Below are 16,721 nucleotides of genomic sequence, written 5' to 3'. Positions count from 1 at the left end.
AAAATTTCTACAAAACAGTTGATTTTAAATCAGCGATATCTCCCTCATCCAGACTCCGATTCAACTGATTTTTTTTAATTTTGGTAACTTTTCAAGAGGATCTCAGAGCTATAATTAGTTTCCAAAATTCCCCACAAAAACTGCAAAAATTTACTGGAGATCCGTCGTCCACGAATTGTCGTCAGAAAAATTTATGAGAAACAATTGTAAGTCCATGAATACTCCAATGGAGATGAATTTTAAAAAGCTATGCGGTGAGGTTGCATGACGTTATTTGGCTAATCTTTCAAAGTATCATCAATTGATTGGGGCACTAATGTTCTTAGTGAACACTAGACCGGACATATTTTTTGCAGTTAATACTCTGAGCCAATATATGATTAAGCCATCACATGCACACTGGATTGCTACAAAGCATATATTGAGATATCTACATGGGACCATCAATCTTGGATTGAAATATACTGTCAGAGATGTAAGACTACATGGGTACTCTAATGTTGATTGGGTAGGTAACTCTACTGATGGAAAAAGCAGATCTAGGTGTTGCTTCAGCTTGGGAACTGCCATGATATCTTGGATGAGCAGAAAGCAAAATTTTGTAGCCCTAACCACGGCTAAAGTTGGGTAGATTGTTGCTAGCATGGCTAGCTATGAGTCAGTATGGCTAAGAAAGCTCTTTGGAGAGTTGTTTGAGCATGTATTAGATACGACAGTAATTAACTGTGACAATAAGAGTGGGATTCAACATACTGAAAATCTCGTGTTCCATGACAAGTCCAAGCACATTGAGATCAAATATCACTATATCCAGGATATGGTGCAGAGAGGAGTGAGACTCCATCATATTGCTATTGATGATCAAATAGCTAACATTCTTATCAAGCCTTTGCCGAAAGGGAAGTTCTTGGCTTTCAAAGAACAGTTTGGACAGACGGATGTGAGCCTTCCTGGAGGTCATGGATAGCAGAGATGAGACTTGGTTGTGTGTGATCCTTGGCAAGTGGCAATCCCCCCAAGCAAAGATGAGACTTGGTTGTGTGTGATCCTTGTCATGTGGTAATCCCCCCATGCAGAAACTCGATTGTGTGTGATCCATGACAAGTGGTAATCCCCCTAAGCAAAGATGAGTATTGGTTGTGCATGATCCTTGTCAAGTGATAATCCCCCCAAGCAGAGACTTGGTTGTGCGTGATCCTCGACAAGGGGTAATCCCCCCCAAGCAGAGATCAAACTTAGTTGTGCAAGATCCTTGTCATGTGTTGGCAAGTGGTAATCCCCCCAAGTGAATATAGGGTGATGGGGGTGATGGATGAATCTCCCCTATGACGATTCTTCTTCATTGGATTGTAACATCATTGTTCCAAAGCAGAGATCCTTGTTTTAGAAAGAAATGCCTCCCTAGCTGAGAGGGAGTGTCAAAAATTGCGAGCAAAGAGATGAATTTCCTTACATAAAATCTCATTTCTAACAATTCTATAGTGACTTTCCAAAACTAGAAAGTCATGTTTATCATTTCAAGCGTGACTTTCCAAAAATAGTAAATCACCTTGCTTCAATTGGTAATCAAGTATAGATGATGGGAAATCACTTATCCTTAATTAGTCTTACTTGTTCAATTTTTACATAATTATCAATATTATCATTAATATTATTATTATTATCCTTATGATACAAGAATATTATCATCAAAATAGAAATACATGTCACCTTTCCTACTTGGCACTAAATCATGCCACTTCGTACCTCTCTCTCTCCATGATGGCACTCGTACCCCTCTCTCTCACCATATGGATTCATTGTACTCCTCTTACACTCTCTTACACGCATTAAAGACTCGTCATAGCACTCCTCTTACACACATTAAAGTCTTGTCATAAAAGATTCCTCTTACGCACTCTTCAATGCATAAGTTACACTCTCTCCTTCAAGGCATGCGTACTCCTCTTTATGGCATGAGTTACAAAAGTTAAGCGTATCTCCTTTATGGCATAAGTTACAAGCGCAAGCGTACCTCCTTAATGGCATGAGTTACAAAGGCATGTGTTACTCCCTAAATGGCATATGTAACTCCCTGTTAGGTCCCTATAATACTAATGTATTCCCTTATTATTATTGCCAGTGTACCCCTTATTGTTATTGTTGTGCTCATGTTGTCCCCATATTGTTATTATTGTGCCCCATAAAAACCCACTATTTTTATTTGTTGTGCCCTTATATTATTATTTTTATGCCGACTCTGATTATATTGTGACCCCATAGGAGGTGTGAAAAGGAGAAGATGAACGCGGCTCTGAGCTCTGCCTGCGGAGGAGATAGGATTTTTTGACCTACTGCCGCCGTTGCACCTGCGGCGGCAAGGCCGCCTCTGTTCTGCGGTTCCTACTCTGCCTGGGGCGGGGATACATCTTCGGCCTTCACTTCTTTCTGCAGAATCGAATCGTTGTTCCATAGCGCGGCTCTATTCCTTTTTCTCGTCTTCGGCTCTGACGGTCCAAGGTTGGAGGTTCGCACATCTTGCATTCTGAGATCATCTTAAGAGTTCCCGGGGACTTACTTCGTGCATTAAGTCGGGACACGGCGGCGTTCTTCCTGGTTCTCGGCGGGTTACTGCTCGACTCTCCACGCTGCTCTGTTTTGGCGGACTATACCAAGGTGTTTTTGGCCTTTGGCGTTATTGGATCTGAGCCGCGGCGCGGGTGTGGAGTGCTTCTGGTCTCTAGTTTTTCTCTTCTTGGGGGCGAGGTGGCTGCCCTAGCCGCCTCTGCCCCCGGATCGCCTCTGCTCTGGTTGGGACCTAATGGGTTCCCCTGTTGAGGCTTTTGGTCCTATTTTTGGTCGAATGTTGGCATACCTCTGCAGTTATCTGGAGCGTTGAGGTAACTGGGGTGTGGAGTCTATCTCTGCATCGTTTCGTGCCGCTTCATATGGTTGTTTCTGGTTGTTTTTTCTGCAGGCTGCTAAGATATATGGGTGGTATCTTCCTTTGGTTTCTTCGGTATTAGGAGGAGAGTTTGAGGGGGTGGGGGAGGAGTGGCTATTTTGCTGCCCTCTACCTCATTTCGTGCCTCTCCTCCTTGTCTGGGCGGCCATTTGAATCTTCTACACATTCCTCTGGAGCTGTTTTCTTTTTTGTTGTTTTGTTTGTAATGGGTATGGCTATCCTCCTGGTCTGTCCACATACTAGTTTGAGGTTTACATACCCTTTTTCTTGCTGCCCTATCTGAGGGCTTTTCTGTATACTTCTCTTTAAGTATAGTTATTGTAAGTGGCATTGACCACACTTCTGCATATGCGTTAAGCATCTACAACATGTAATTTTCTGAAATTAATGGAAATTACGGATTTTTTCCTCGGGAAAAAAATATTGTGACCCCATAGACTCCCATATATAAAAAGGAGGTCTTGTCATTTGTATCATCCAATAATTTTTCATTTTTGTAATGTAAAGGAGGATGCTCGCTTGAAGAGGTTGATTCTGAAAGCATTGATATCTTTTTTCTTCGATTTTGTGAGTTGGTTGCATAACATTTGATATCAGAGCTTTGGATTCTAGGGTTTCGTCGTGGCATTTTCACTATAACCTTTTTCTTGTGACGTTTCAGAAGCTAAAAAGAAACCCACTTGAGCCGAAATCTCGCTGAACCTCGGGTCCAAATTTCAAATCTTGTCTCACTATATTTTCAGAGACATGATCCAAGGAAGTTAGGGTTTTTGCAAGCTCCCGAATTATATCTCAAACAGGTGACCTAGAGAAAATCGTCATAACTTTCTCTCTGAGCATCAGATTGAAATTTCGTAAAAATTTCTAGAAAGAGGACGGCCTATAGTTTTCTATGTATCAGTTTCAGGTTCTAAGGTCGAAACAATGACACGTGCGACTTCGTACAATTTCGCTCTATTGAACTAGTCTATAATCAGCGCATCATGGGAGATTTGGCATAACTCTTCCTTGGAGAATCCAATCTTGATCAAACTTGCAGAGTTGGAAAGAGGATTCAGAGGGCTACTGCAGGAAGCAATTTCAGACCTTGGAGATCCGAAATTACAGAGACAACAAATTCAATATCGAGCTCCTATAAAGTGAAAAGAGGTGTGTGGTTTTTTTTTTAATTTTGCATAAGTTTGGTCTAAAGCTATAGTGAATTATTATTATTATTATCATTAATTGATGCCCCGAAGAAAGAAAATGGAAACACCTAGTAAGCAACCTGTAAGCTCTAACATGACTCATGAAGAAGAGGAAGAAATGCAACATGATATATCAAAATTACAAGACCAAGTGCAACAAAATTCACTCTCACAAAAAGTAATAGAAGCTAAGATGGATAGTTTAAGGAAAGGCGTGGAAGCTAAGATGGATGGTGTGGAAACTAAGATGGATGGTTTAAAGAAAAGCGTGGAAGCTAAGATGAATGGTTTAAAGAATGGAATGGAAGCTAAGATGGATGGCATGGAAGCTAAGATGGATGGTATAGAAGCAAAACTTAAAGGCAACATGCAAGATTTGAAGACAGGTTTAACAAAGTTGCTACAACAAATGCTTACTAATGGCGAAAGGGTAGTACAGGAAACTCGTGATGAGAACAAACTAAATGTTAGTCATGATTTCATAGACTCTAACGTTGGATTGAAGACCCACCATGCTCCAAAGATCGATATGAGGAAGTTTGATGGCAAGGATCTCGTAACATGGATACTATAGATGGAGCAATATTTCGATCTCCATAATGTGCAAAGCACACAAAAGGTACGCATTGCAACCTTATATTTGGAACCCAATCAGTTTGTATGGTATCGAGGGCTTTGCTCTCGTGAACAAATTGTCACTTGGGAAATTTTTATGGAAGAAATGATAGCACATTATGAGGATACAAAAAGCAACACATTTTTTAGCCAATTAATAAATCTCAAACAAAAGGGTTCAATGGTGAAGCACATTGAGGACTTCCAAAAATTGAATATAAGGGTAAAAGATATTCTAGAGGAGCATAGGATTGATGTGTTCATAGGGATTTTAAAGAATAACATCCAACATGAGGTTCGCCTTTGTCAACCTGATTCATTAGAGAATGCATTTAGGTTGGCAAGAAAAATTGAAAGCAAAATTATGGCGACAAAGAAGCCTACCACTCACAACTATAAAGATGGAAGTGTTGTTGCCCCTAGCCTTCCATAACCTACAAGGTTGACACCACAACAATTGCAAAAAAAAAGAGAAAAAGGGCTTTGTTACAGTTGTGATAGAAAATACAATAAAGGTCATAAGTGTGCTAAGAAGAAATTATTTTACATAGATTGTGAAGAGAAGGAAGAAAAAGAACAAGAAATATCAAAAAAAGAGAATACACACCAGGAACAAACCCTAGAAGAAAGAAGAAATGAATCCGACCATATCTTGTAATGCATTGGCCGGAATTACCACTCCTCAAACTATAAAGATAGAAGGACATATCAAGAAGAAAAAGGTAATAGTGTTGATTGATTAGGGCAATACCCATAATTTTATTCATTGTAAGATAGCCAAGCAATTGAATTGCTTCCTATATCCAACACCAGAGTGTCAAATGATGGTTGCAAATGGAAGAACCATAAATTTCTCTGAAAAGTGCCATAATATCAAGCTATCCATGGGAGAATATGTCTTGAATAATCCAATGATTTCCATTCCAATGGGTGGTGTTGATGTTGTACAATGGATACAATCTTTGGGTACAATAACTTTTAATTTTCAAGAACTTTTCTTGAAATTTGTTTCGAAAGGAAAGAAAGTTGAATTAAGGCGTATCACAGGAAAACTGGGAAAGATAATCAACTCTAACGGCATGACAAAGCTTATAAAGAAAGAACAACGAGGCGTAATTGCATTATTATGTTCGCTAGAGGTTCCCACATTGGAATCATCTATTTCTCTAGATATCCAAAAAGTCTTGGACAATCATTCCAAGGTATTTGAGACTCCCAAAGGCATCCCACCTATTCGTGATCATGATGATGCTATTTATTTGATTCTAGGAAGTGTTCCTCCAACCATCCGGCCTTACAGATATCCTTATGCCCAAAAGAGTGAAATTGAACATATGGTTGCAGAAATTCTAGAGGCTGGTATAATTCAACATAGTCAAAGTTATTTCTCTGCTCCAATAGTATTGGTGCACAAGAAGGATGGATCATGGCGCATGTGTCCAGATTATAGGGAGCTCAAAAAACTCACTATTAAAGATAAATTCCCCATTCCGGTCATTGATGAATTATTGGATGAATTGCATGGAGCATGTTGACCACTACCGGTCAACTACCCATGCAGTACACCTCCTTTCTGTTGGCAGAGAGGGGTAGCTCCTGAACGACGTGTCCATGCCAGCCTACAGTCATCAACAGCTTGATCATTTTTGTTGTAAACCCAGTCTGCATGTATGAATTGTAAATAATCTAAGCAGATCAGAGTCATGTATGTAAAATTGCCTAGGTGGACCTAACTTTCTAATGATGATCTGCGTCCCGGGAGGTTTTTAGTCTCACCGATCCATGGATCGGCAGAGTTTTCCTTCAAACCCGACCCCAAAGCCGGGATGCATTTTGTTATTAGGACTTTAGGAGAATCCTAGCATGTTAATCTGCTAGATTATAGTTGTGTCGCAGAACTGGGTGGTTTATGAGGGTCTATGCCAAAGTGGGTTCGTCCCCTTAAGATGTAAATTGTAAAGTCATGATGTAATGTGTCTTGAGGGTTGAAAAATGTTTTAATCCCCTCATGAGTCCTAAGTCCTAGGTCCTAGGAGATGTGTCCAACGGCTTAGTTCAAATGATCCATTTAGAAAATAAATAAAATACTAAAATAATAAAATTAAAAATAAAAAATAAAAAATAAAAAAAATAATAAATAATAAAAAATTCATAAAACAAAGCAAAAACCCTAAATAATAAAATAATAATATTTTTGTGAATACATGCAAAATATCTTTTTTTAATAAAATCGACGGATGAGATCAAGAGATGTCTTGATCCTCATCAACGGTCGAGATCAGTTCTACATGGATCACTCAAAACTAGCCGTTGGGATCATTTCCTTCATATAGGGTCTTAGGGGGTCATTTTACAGGTTTATCTGATCTGTGAGTCTGTACTGAAAAAGCTCTCTTGTAATCTGATTTTCTGGTTAATAAAAAGACTTTGGGGTTCAAAACTGGCTGGTGTTACTCTCTGGAATTGCTGTGAGATGTTTGTTTTTTCTGCATATTTCAGTTTTCAGCAGTAAATAGTAGCTGGTTTTCAGAGTATTGTGAGTACAGGTATCTTGCTCATGTGCTAGGGTTTGAATGTTGTAGGGTTTCTGAAATAATGGCAGGTATCTCCATTATTTCCTGAAATATAGCAGCATCTTTCTCTCTCTTTGCTGATGGTTGTTTGAGATGTGCAGGAAAACCTGTTAGTAAGGAATACTGGTGGGCGTTTGGGGAAGTTCTGGGCTGAACCAGCCGACTCCCACAGGCTCTTCTGTGCAGAGCCCAGCTGATTGTGCCCTGGGTTAATCATTTAAAGTTTACTTCCTGTTTTACATGAGAGATTTTCTTGCTGTTCACAGTAAAGTTCAAAATTTCTGATATTCCAAAATATTAACTGCAATTATTGTCAAATCAGGCTGTCCAGAGCTATAATTTTTTGTGATTTTGGGCAAATTTTCAAGGGTTTTACTGCAAAATTTTGTGTATGTCCGCCAGATTTCGTTTTCATCTTTGCAGATTACAGGTATATCTAATCTAGAAATTTTTCAAGGTTGCTGGAGCGGGAAGAAATTCAAAATTTTGTACTGGGTTCAAATCATTATCATAGTTCTGCCCCTCAGCCTACAGCCGTCATCAGAGCTGGGAATCTGTGGGTCGTGTCTCACAATGCCTTTAGCACAAACAAACACTGTCAAATCTGGGTGAGATATCTGCAAACTGACGTAATCTCTCAATCGATTTTCATAAGGTACGCTTTCAGTTCACTTGCAAACCAGTTCTTGTTGGAATGTCAGCGTAAAATCGTCTTGACCTGAGTTCTGTATGGCAAAGCATAATTCCAGACGCTGCTCATCATTCTGACTGCTCTTTTTCTGCGTGTATGCATTTACGATTTTGTGCTCAGGAAGATTGCTTATGCAGCTGCGTTGAATCTATTATTCACTGCCGTTGTTTTTCCATAAAGTCGTTTTTGTTTGCCAGGCGGTGTTAGCATTCACGTTTCTTCTGTATTTTCGCACATAAAAGGGATAAGCGTTAACCATTTTATCGACTTCTTGCATCAAATCCCATCACCGCATCACGAATTTAGCTTTAATGCGCAGTTTCTTTTCAAGCCAAGGTCACGTTTTCGTTGTTTCTGGGCATTTGTTTGTTTGTTGACTGCTTGCACTGCGTTGCTGGGCCCTGCATCACGCATTTCTCTGCTCAAGACATCAACAAATCTCTGCTCCTGTCAGCGAAACCCTTGTCTCATTTTCGCTTCCGATTTCTAGTTTTGCTGCCTCTGATTTTCAATCGCCCGCATGCATTGACGCTGTGATAATCGAACCTCACCCCCAGCCTCCGTCTGCGTGTTCGAACCTGAGTCGCATTTCTTTTTCGCAGTCTTGATTCACGCCGGCCAGGTCACGTATATCCCCTTTCGTGTTTTCTCCTTTCGTTTTGTAGTTTTTCGATTTGTTTGAGCATGCAGTGCGTGGTCACGTCTTAGACTAGGGTTACCTTGTTTAAATTTACGCATATGTGACCATTGCGTGTAATTTTTATTCGTTTGCCATATCATTTTTAGATTTAGGACTTCAATTTATTTTATTTTTTTTTACATAGTTTTAAAGTTTTGTTATGACATAAATTCAAAAAACAAAAAATGTTTATGTTTTAGATTTAGATTTTAATTAGATTTTTTTTAATTTGATTTTAATTTTTAGTTTAGTTTAGAGTTTTAATAGATTTTATTTTTATGTTTTAGTTTTAACTTTAATTAGATTTTAAGTTTTAAATTTTGCTTTCTTTTTTAAAAAAAAAAAAAAAAAAAGAAGAAAATAAGAGAGGATTTTAGATTTAGTTTCATAGTTTAGTGTTAGATAGATTTTTTTTAATTTTCTTTTTAAAAAAAAAAAAAATTTAAAAGCATAAAAAATTTTCTTTTTTGTGGAGAATTACTCTTACCACCTTCAGTTGCTTATCACTGCATATCTTTCACGCTGAGATCTGAGCACAAAATAGATATCTGGTTTCACTGTTGTTTAAAGCAATTTATTTCTCTTAGTTTGCTGGATATCGTTATTTGAAGAGCGTTGTGGTTTTACTAGATATTTAAAGCATGGCTCTCTTTATCTGATGATTGTTGTCCGTGGTTCATGTTCTTATATCATCTAGCTAGTAATCATTTAGATCTTTTAAGGCACTGGTCTGCTCAATTCATCAAATCATCTTAGTGCTTATTTCAATCGTGCATCTCGTCTCCCAGCCCAACTGTTTAGCAGTTGGCCTCCATCACCTTACAGGGTCTACCCCCCTTAGCCGCGGGAGACAGGCTTAAACGGAGGGATCGGGGATCAGAGTGACAGCCCCCGATCTGAGCGTTGTCGTGTCAATCCGCGCGACAACAGAGCAATTTACTTCACCAAGTTAGACCTTCATTCAAGATATCATCAAATCAGAATGAAGACTGAAGACATTTTGAAAACAGCATTTAGAACTCATGAGAGTCATTATGAATTTTTGGTCATACCTTTTGGCCTTACCAATGCACCTTCTACGTTTCAAGGTTTGATGAATTCCATTTTCAAACCCTTCTTTAGAAAATTTGTATTAGTATTTTTTGATGATATATTAATCTACAACAAGTCTTGGAAGGATCATGGTCAACATGTTGACAAAGTGTTCAAACTACTGGAGGAGAAACAATTATATGCAAAAATCTCCAAATGTTTCTTTGGAGTGCAAGAGGTGGAATATTTCGGTCATATTGTATCTTATAAAGGTGTTAAGGTAGACCCTAGCAAAATTAAAGCCATTAAGGAATGGAAAATCCCCATATCCATAAAGCATCTGCGAGGATTTCTTGGGTTGACAAGGTATTATCGCAAGTTTGTTAAGAATTATGGGAGAATAGCGGCACCTCTAACAACATTACTGAAGAAAAATGCATTTTCTTGGACTCTAGAAGCAACAAAGGCCTTTGAACATCTTAAAGAGGCAATGTGTCAAGCACCGGTGTTAGCTACGTCAGACTTCACAAAAACCTTTAATGTGGAATGTGATGCCTCAGGAAATGGAATTAGTGATGTTTTAATGCAAGAAGAAAGACCCATTGCTTTCGAAAGTCGTCCAATCAAAGGAAAATATTTACACAAAGGTATTTATGAAAAGGAAATGTTGGCAATACTACATGCACTTAATAAATGGCGACCTTGCCTAATGGGAAGACACTTCAAGGTAAAAACAAATCATGATAGTCTTAAATACTTTTTAGAACAAAGATTATCTTCAGAAGGGCAACAAAAATGGGTCACAAAGATGTTGGGTTATGACTTTGAAATTATCTACAAAAAAGGGAAGCAAAATGTTGCAGATGCACTCTCAAGAAAGGATGAGGATGTGGAAGCATTGCTTTGTGCCATTTCTATTATCCAACCAGATTGGATAAACGAAGCAAGGGATGAATGGAAGAATGATGAAGAAGTGTGGGCACTCATTCAAAAGTTGTAGCAAGATCCCAATACATTTGATACATTTAGCTAGAAAAATGATTCGTTATGGTACAAAGATTGCTTATACCTCTATAAGAATTCCCAACTCAAACAAAAGATTCTTAGGGAATTGCACACATCTCCCTTAGGAGGGCATTCAGGATTTTTAAAAACTTACCACAGGGTTAAGAAGGAATTTTTTTGGGATGGCCTTAAATCTGATATTCAAAAGTTTGTGGCGGAATGTTTGGTTTGCCAACAAAATAAAGTTGAGACAATTAAGACCCCAGGAATATTACAACCTTTATCCATTCTAGTCAACGTTGGGAGGAGGTTTCAATGGATTTTATCACAAGTTTACCCAAGTCCGAAGGAAAGAGTGTCATCATGGTGGTAGTTGATAGACTTACCAAGTATGCACACTTTTGTGCATTATCTCATCCATTTAAAGCCAGCACAGTTGCTACTATATTTATGGAAACAATTCAAAAGCTACATGGAAACCCAAAGATTATTGTGAGTGATAGAGATCCTATTTTCACTGGAAATTTTTGGATAGAATTATTTTCTTGTCTGGGTACTCAGTTAGCTCATAGCTCATCTTATCATCCTCAATCTGATGGGCCAATTGAGATAGTGAACAAATGTTTGGAAGGATATCTTTGTTGCTTTGTATCTGATAAACAAACACATTGGGTCAAATGGTTGCCTTTCGCTGAATGGTGGTATAACACTTCCTTCCATACTGCAGCAAAAATGACCCCATTTATGGCGCTTTATGGATATCATCCACCATCCATCACATCATATTTCATAGAAAATTCTAAGGTTCAAGCAATGGAAGATCACATCGAGCATCAACAAAAAGTTCTCCAACTCTTAAAGGATAACCTCACTTTGGCGCAATAGAATGAAACAACAGGCAGATCAACATCGCAGCGAAATAATTTTTGATGTAGGTGATTGGGTATTTATACGGCTACAACCATACAAACAAATGTCCCTCAATCAAGCTAAGAAGGATAATAAATTATCACCAAAGTATTATGGTCCGTAAAAGGTGTTACAAAAGATTGGTACTATGGCATACAAATTGGAACTTCTTGCATCTTCCCCAGTGCACCCTGTTTTCCATATTTCATGCTTAAAGATGGCTATAGGTGACAAGCTCCCAGTTCAAACAATACTGCCAAAGCTTGACGAGGAAGGAAAAATCATATTGGAACCTGAAGTAGCCACAGAAACAAGAAGCCGACAACTGCGAAATCGATCAAGTGGAAGAACTTATCCGCTAAAGAGTCTACATGGGAGGATGAGAATTTTATACAAAAGCATCCAGAACTACTCAAGCGTTGAGGACAACACTTTTTTGAAGGAGAGGGGCATGTTAGGTCCCTATAATACTAGTGTATTCCCTTATTATTATTGTCATTGTACCGCTTATTGTTATTGTTGTACCCATGTTGTCCCCATATTGTTGTTATTGTGCCCACAATTGTTATTGTTGTGCCCTTACATTATTATTGGTATATCGGCTCTGATTATATTGTGACCCCTTAGACTCCTATATATAGAAAGGAGGCCTTGTCATTTGTATCATCCAAGAATTGTTCATTTTTGTAATGTAAAGGAGGATGCCCCCTCGAAGAGGCTGATTTGTAGGCATTGATATCTTTTTTCTTCTATTTTGTGAGTTGGTTGCATAACAGTCCCCCTTAAGGCATGCGAGTTACTCCTCTCCTTCATGGCCCGAACTCCTTGCTGCTCCTATATATATGCGCCTCTCATCTTCAATCTTACTCACTTGTGCCTTGTGAAAGGAGACTTTGAACTTGTGAAAGAGATAGTTGGAGAGACTAGCGAAGGATTGAGAGAGTGAGAGAGAGACTTGGAGCGTAAGAGCAGAATTTGGTGAGCCAAAGTGATTTAGTATTTGCATCAGCTACAACTATCAGAGATCTTCAAATTTGGGTGAACTTCTTCATTCTCTCATTGTATTTTGTTTCTTTGTTGAACAATTGACTTCTAATAGAAGAAGAATTTGGTTGGGTTTTCCCCTTGTGGGTTTTGCTCTGGTTATTGGACCTAAACTTCTGTGTCTCTTTGTGTTCTTGGTTGTCTTCTATTTTTCATATGGTTTATATGGTGTATGTTCTATCTACAATTGTTTAACTGAATTTGCAGTTGGAAAAAGTTTTATTTTAAGTAATTGTTTCAACATAGAACATCCAGTTTTCAACACTATAACCGTAAGGTCTCATAGGAGATCCCTCTGGACTAGGGTTAAAAACGAACTTCCCTGGTTTGGTGAAGAACAAGTTTACAATCAAAATCAGTCAATCATCCAGATCACCCCTTAATCCATGTAAGAATGCCCACACATTAAGTAAAGGAACATTATTGCAAAATGGTTAAAGTACTTGCGAAATGGTGACCCACCTTCCTTCAAGAGGAATGCCAGACGGTGAGAAGTGTTTGACCAGTGCAAATGCCAGAGGAATATGGCATATCATCATATATTGAGCAATGTAAAGCTATTGGCTGGCTGGCTGTCCAAAGTAGGAAGGGGAAAAAAATTCTCCTATGGGTTATCCACTTTTTTGAGGGTAACAATACCAATAAAAAAGATAACAATATGTTATTTATATGAAATACGTATCACACAACATTTTCTAGATGCGCCTTGTCAAATGTCAAATTTTGATCCTGCTCCTGATGGAGCTTAACTAGTACTAACGATTCTGGGGTACTCATGTATCAGCAGTTTTGGGAAAAAAAATACTTACAAATAAATAGAGAAGTAAGAAAGAGGAGAAAGACTTTTTTCATTGGAGTCTTGTTTTCCTTGAATGTACTATCCAAAAAACAAAATTGTCATGCAGGGGGCTGTCCAAGGGCCAATAAAAAAAAAATTACTTAGATTTGTGTACAATAAGGAAAGAAGATGTACATAGTGCTTGAGCTGCAGTAAGCCTAGCACGGGGATCCTTTACCAACAATTTCTTGACAAAATCCTTAGCACTATTGCTAATTTTTTCCCATGGCTTTTCGCGGAATTCAGGTTTCTTCCTTAGAACCTGCCCATCAAGAAAAAACAAAATCTGCTATTAGATAAACTGAACATGTCAAGTCATAAATAATATAATAATATAACCTAATGTAATAATATGAACAAAAAATCCTTGAGATGTACCAAAGAAAAGTATCAACAGAAATCAGTACATGGAACAAAGTTACAGAAGCAATAATGGTATACAATGAGGTTAATGCATTCATGCCTATCAGAATTACTGCAAACCAGCTTTCCAAATTTTGAGAAAAAAACTACCATGATGAGAAAACACAAAAGTGTATGAATATGACAGTGCTCAGCATTTTGACTTGGACACACATTCCATGTGGGTAATGAATGAACAGAAGAGAGCAGAATATACATTTCACTTAGATGAGTATAGTTCAAACAACATTAGCTACTTACTAGATGCCATCTGACATGTTTACCATGTATATATGTTACCAGCTTCCTTATGAACATTATATATGCTTTGCAATGGCATAAACAATATTGAATGAAAAGCTACTTGTTCAGTTGCACTACAAGGAGGAGCTAGGAACTTAATAACAAGAATTCCTACATAGTACAGAAGCTCCTATACCACTATTCCTTTAATACTCCGAGAAAAACCTTTACTAACAACTTGCAGACATGCTGATGGAAAATGTCACCAATTAAAAAATACAAAGCAAAGTCACAATACTTTCTTATAATAAAACATATCTAAACAAGAGTTGAACCTCTTTAAATATGCCGTCCTCTGTCTTGTCCCAAAATGGACGCCTCCCACAGAGCAAAATGTATGTTATGACACCAATACTCCAGACATCAGATTCAGGCCCAGACTTGCGTTTTAGAACTTCTGGTGCAACATAATACGCACTACCTACAATGTCCTGAAACTTTTTGCCTGAAGAGCATGGCAAAGTTCAATTAATATTCATTTATTAAGTTGACAATGTTAACAAAAATTCTTATTGTGAAAGACAAAAACAGAGAATATACAACGTCTCCAGTGATATCGTTCACAAAGCTAAGCTAGGTACATGGTTTGTCATTCAGCCTCACTATTACCTGGTTTTATGAAGTCTGACAGTCCAAAATCTGTTGCCTTAAGAGGTGAATCTTCTTTTGTCGACTTAAAAAGAAAATTCTGATTAAAATGGAACAAGTCAGAAATCCATTGCTTAATCAAACATAATACTATAAACAGAGGAAAAAGTAACTGCTCAAGCCTCAAACTATAAGGTAATTATGGCAAAATTATGCAATGTTATGCACCTCAGGTTTCATGTCCCGATGGACAACACCATATAAATGACAGCGACCAGCAACTTTCAGCATTTGCCGTACAACTTTTGCTGCATCTTTTTCACTGTACCTGCTATCCTTCCTGAGCCCACCCAATTGCATGATTAGCTAGCCTTTAAAGAAAATCAAGAAACTGCTCTGCAGGGTTATATGAACAATAAATATAAAGCTGATAGCAATAGACAGAAAAAAATGACAAAGAGTCCACAAAACAAAGCATTCAGAACCCTTTTAGTAGATCGAAATGCATCTCAGACAGGAACATATAGTAGGCTTGAAGCATGACATCAGGTGAATTGCTAATCTTTCATGGACTACCAACAATAGAGGAAAATACAAAACATAAAATGAGTTGTATTAATCAGTCAAAACAGAGTTGCTTCAACCTCTTTTCATAAGCTAGCAAGTTAAAAATCCCACTTGCCTAGGGGTCTATAAAACATGTAACAGGTGAAAAGAAAGGCAGAGCTAAGAATTCTTACTTCGCCAATATCCGATCTAGGAGTTCCCCTCCCTCACATAACCTGCCACACATATATATTCAAGACTTGTAAAAAACTCTAAGTGTGCCAAAGTTTTAACTTTGAAGTTATGACTTTTCACATAAGAATGAGATTAAGTAACATGAAACACTGCAAAATGAGAAATGTAGAGGACCCACATTTAGGAATTATATGGAATCAAAGATTCTACTATTGGGAAAAGTAAGGAATCCTACTAGTGATTCTTTAATAATATCTTTATTGAGAATTTTAAGCAATAAAATAATATTCAGAGTTTAAAACCATGTTTGAAATTTCACGCAACAGATTTGTGCACTTTACATGTACATTAGTGCTTTAATAAGAGATATAGGAAGGATATTCAAAAGAACCAATAGACGTGAAAATCATATGACGTGTCTGCTTCAATGCACTTGCCCACCAATCTGATCTTAAGTATGAATTGCTCATATACAAGTAAACTAAAGGAGAAAACCCAGTTGACTACCACAAGTGATCGAATGCTGTGAATTACAAGGATACCATGGGGTCAACTCCTCGAGCAGGCTACCTCTGCAAATATTGTGGGCACTCAAAGTTCCCACTGGGTTAGGTTGCCAAAAACTGCAACTGACCGGTTCACCTTGGCTACCATCCTCAGGATAAGGGGAATTGTCCAGTGGGTCTACCAGGATGTGCCTTTCACCAAAAAAAGTAAATTAAAGGAGAACTAAGGATTAAGGAAGATGAAAAAAGCAGTGTCAAGTCTGAGAACAGGACTAGGTAAGCATGAATACATGGAAATCTTTACCAGATCCATCCAACCCCCATTTGATCATTACAGATATGTATCCAGTACTGAGACCAGCTTGGATATGACCCTGACGTTTATGAGTACAAGTACAGCTCATATATGGCTCTGATACAATTCGGATAAATATCCATTAAAATACTCAAAACAGAACAAGAGAGAGAGAGAGAGAGAGAGAGAGAACTCTTATAATAAAGGGGGCATGGAATGCTTGAGCTGGATGGGCTACAGTTTTTCAGCATGGAGCCAGCTGCCAGATCTTGTAGATTAATCTGAAGATCCTTATGAAGGGCACCACATATGTGTGTCTCCTCATGAGAATCCATCTCCTAGCAAAAATCTTCTAGGGTCCAACAAGCA

The 16,721-nt window shown here is 38.1% G+C and overlaps 1 protein-coding gene across 1 annotated transcript in view; it reads right to left on the bottom strand.

Annotated features, from left to right (window-relative positions):
• LOC149191868 (calcium-dependent protein kinase 18-like) overlaps positions 1–16,721 on the bottom strand; it is a 338,201-nt gene that overhangs the window by 162,652 nt on the left and 158,828 nt on the right. The window contains exons 3-7 of the mRNA XM_089404397.1: positions 15,551–15,592; positions 15,039–15,150; positions 14,832–14,910; positions 14,498–14,667; positions 13,653–13,779 (exon numbers count right to left, since the gene is read on the bottom strand). Of these exons, the coding sequence (XP_089260523.1) occupies positions 13,653–13,779; positions 14,498–14,667; positions 14,832–14,910; positions 15,039–15,150; positions 15,551–15,592 (530 nt within the window). The remainder of the gene's footprint in view (positions 1–13,652; positions 13,780–14,497; positions 14,668–14,831; positions 14,911–15,038; positions 15,151–15,550; positions 15,593–16,721) is intronic.

The sequence above is a fragment of the Pinus tabuliformis genome, chromosome 2_2 (genome assembly GCF_031772625.1).
Source record: "Pinus tabuliformis cultivar Carrire ecotype Pingquan chromosome 2_2, CPIR1, whole genome shotgun sequence".
NCBI lineage: Eukaryota > Viridiplantae > Streptophyta > Pinopsida > Pinales > Pinaceae > Pinus > Pinus tabuliformis.
The sequence above is the reverse complement of the archived record's forward strand: the minus strand, read 5'-3'. Positions and strand labels throughout refer to the sequence as shown.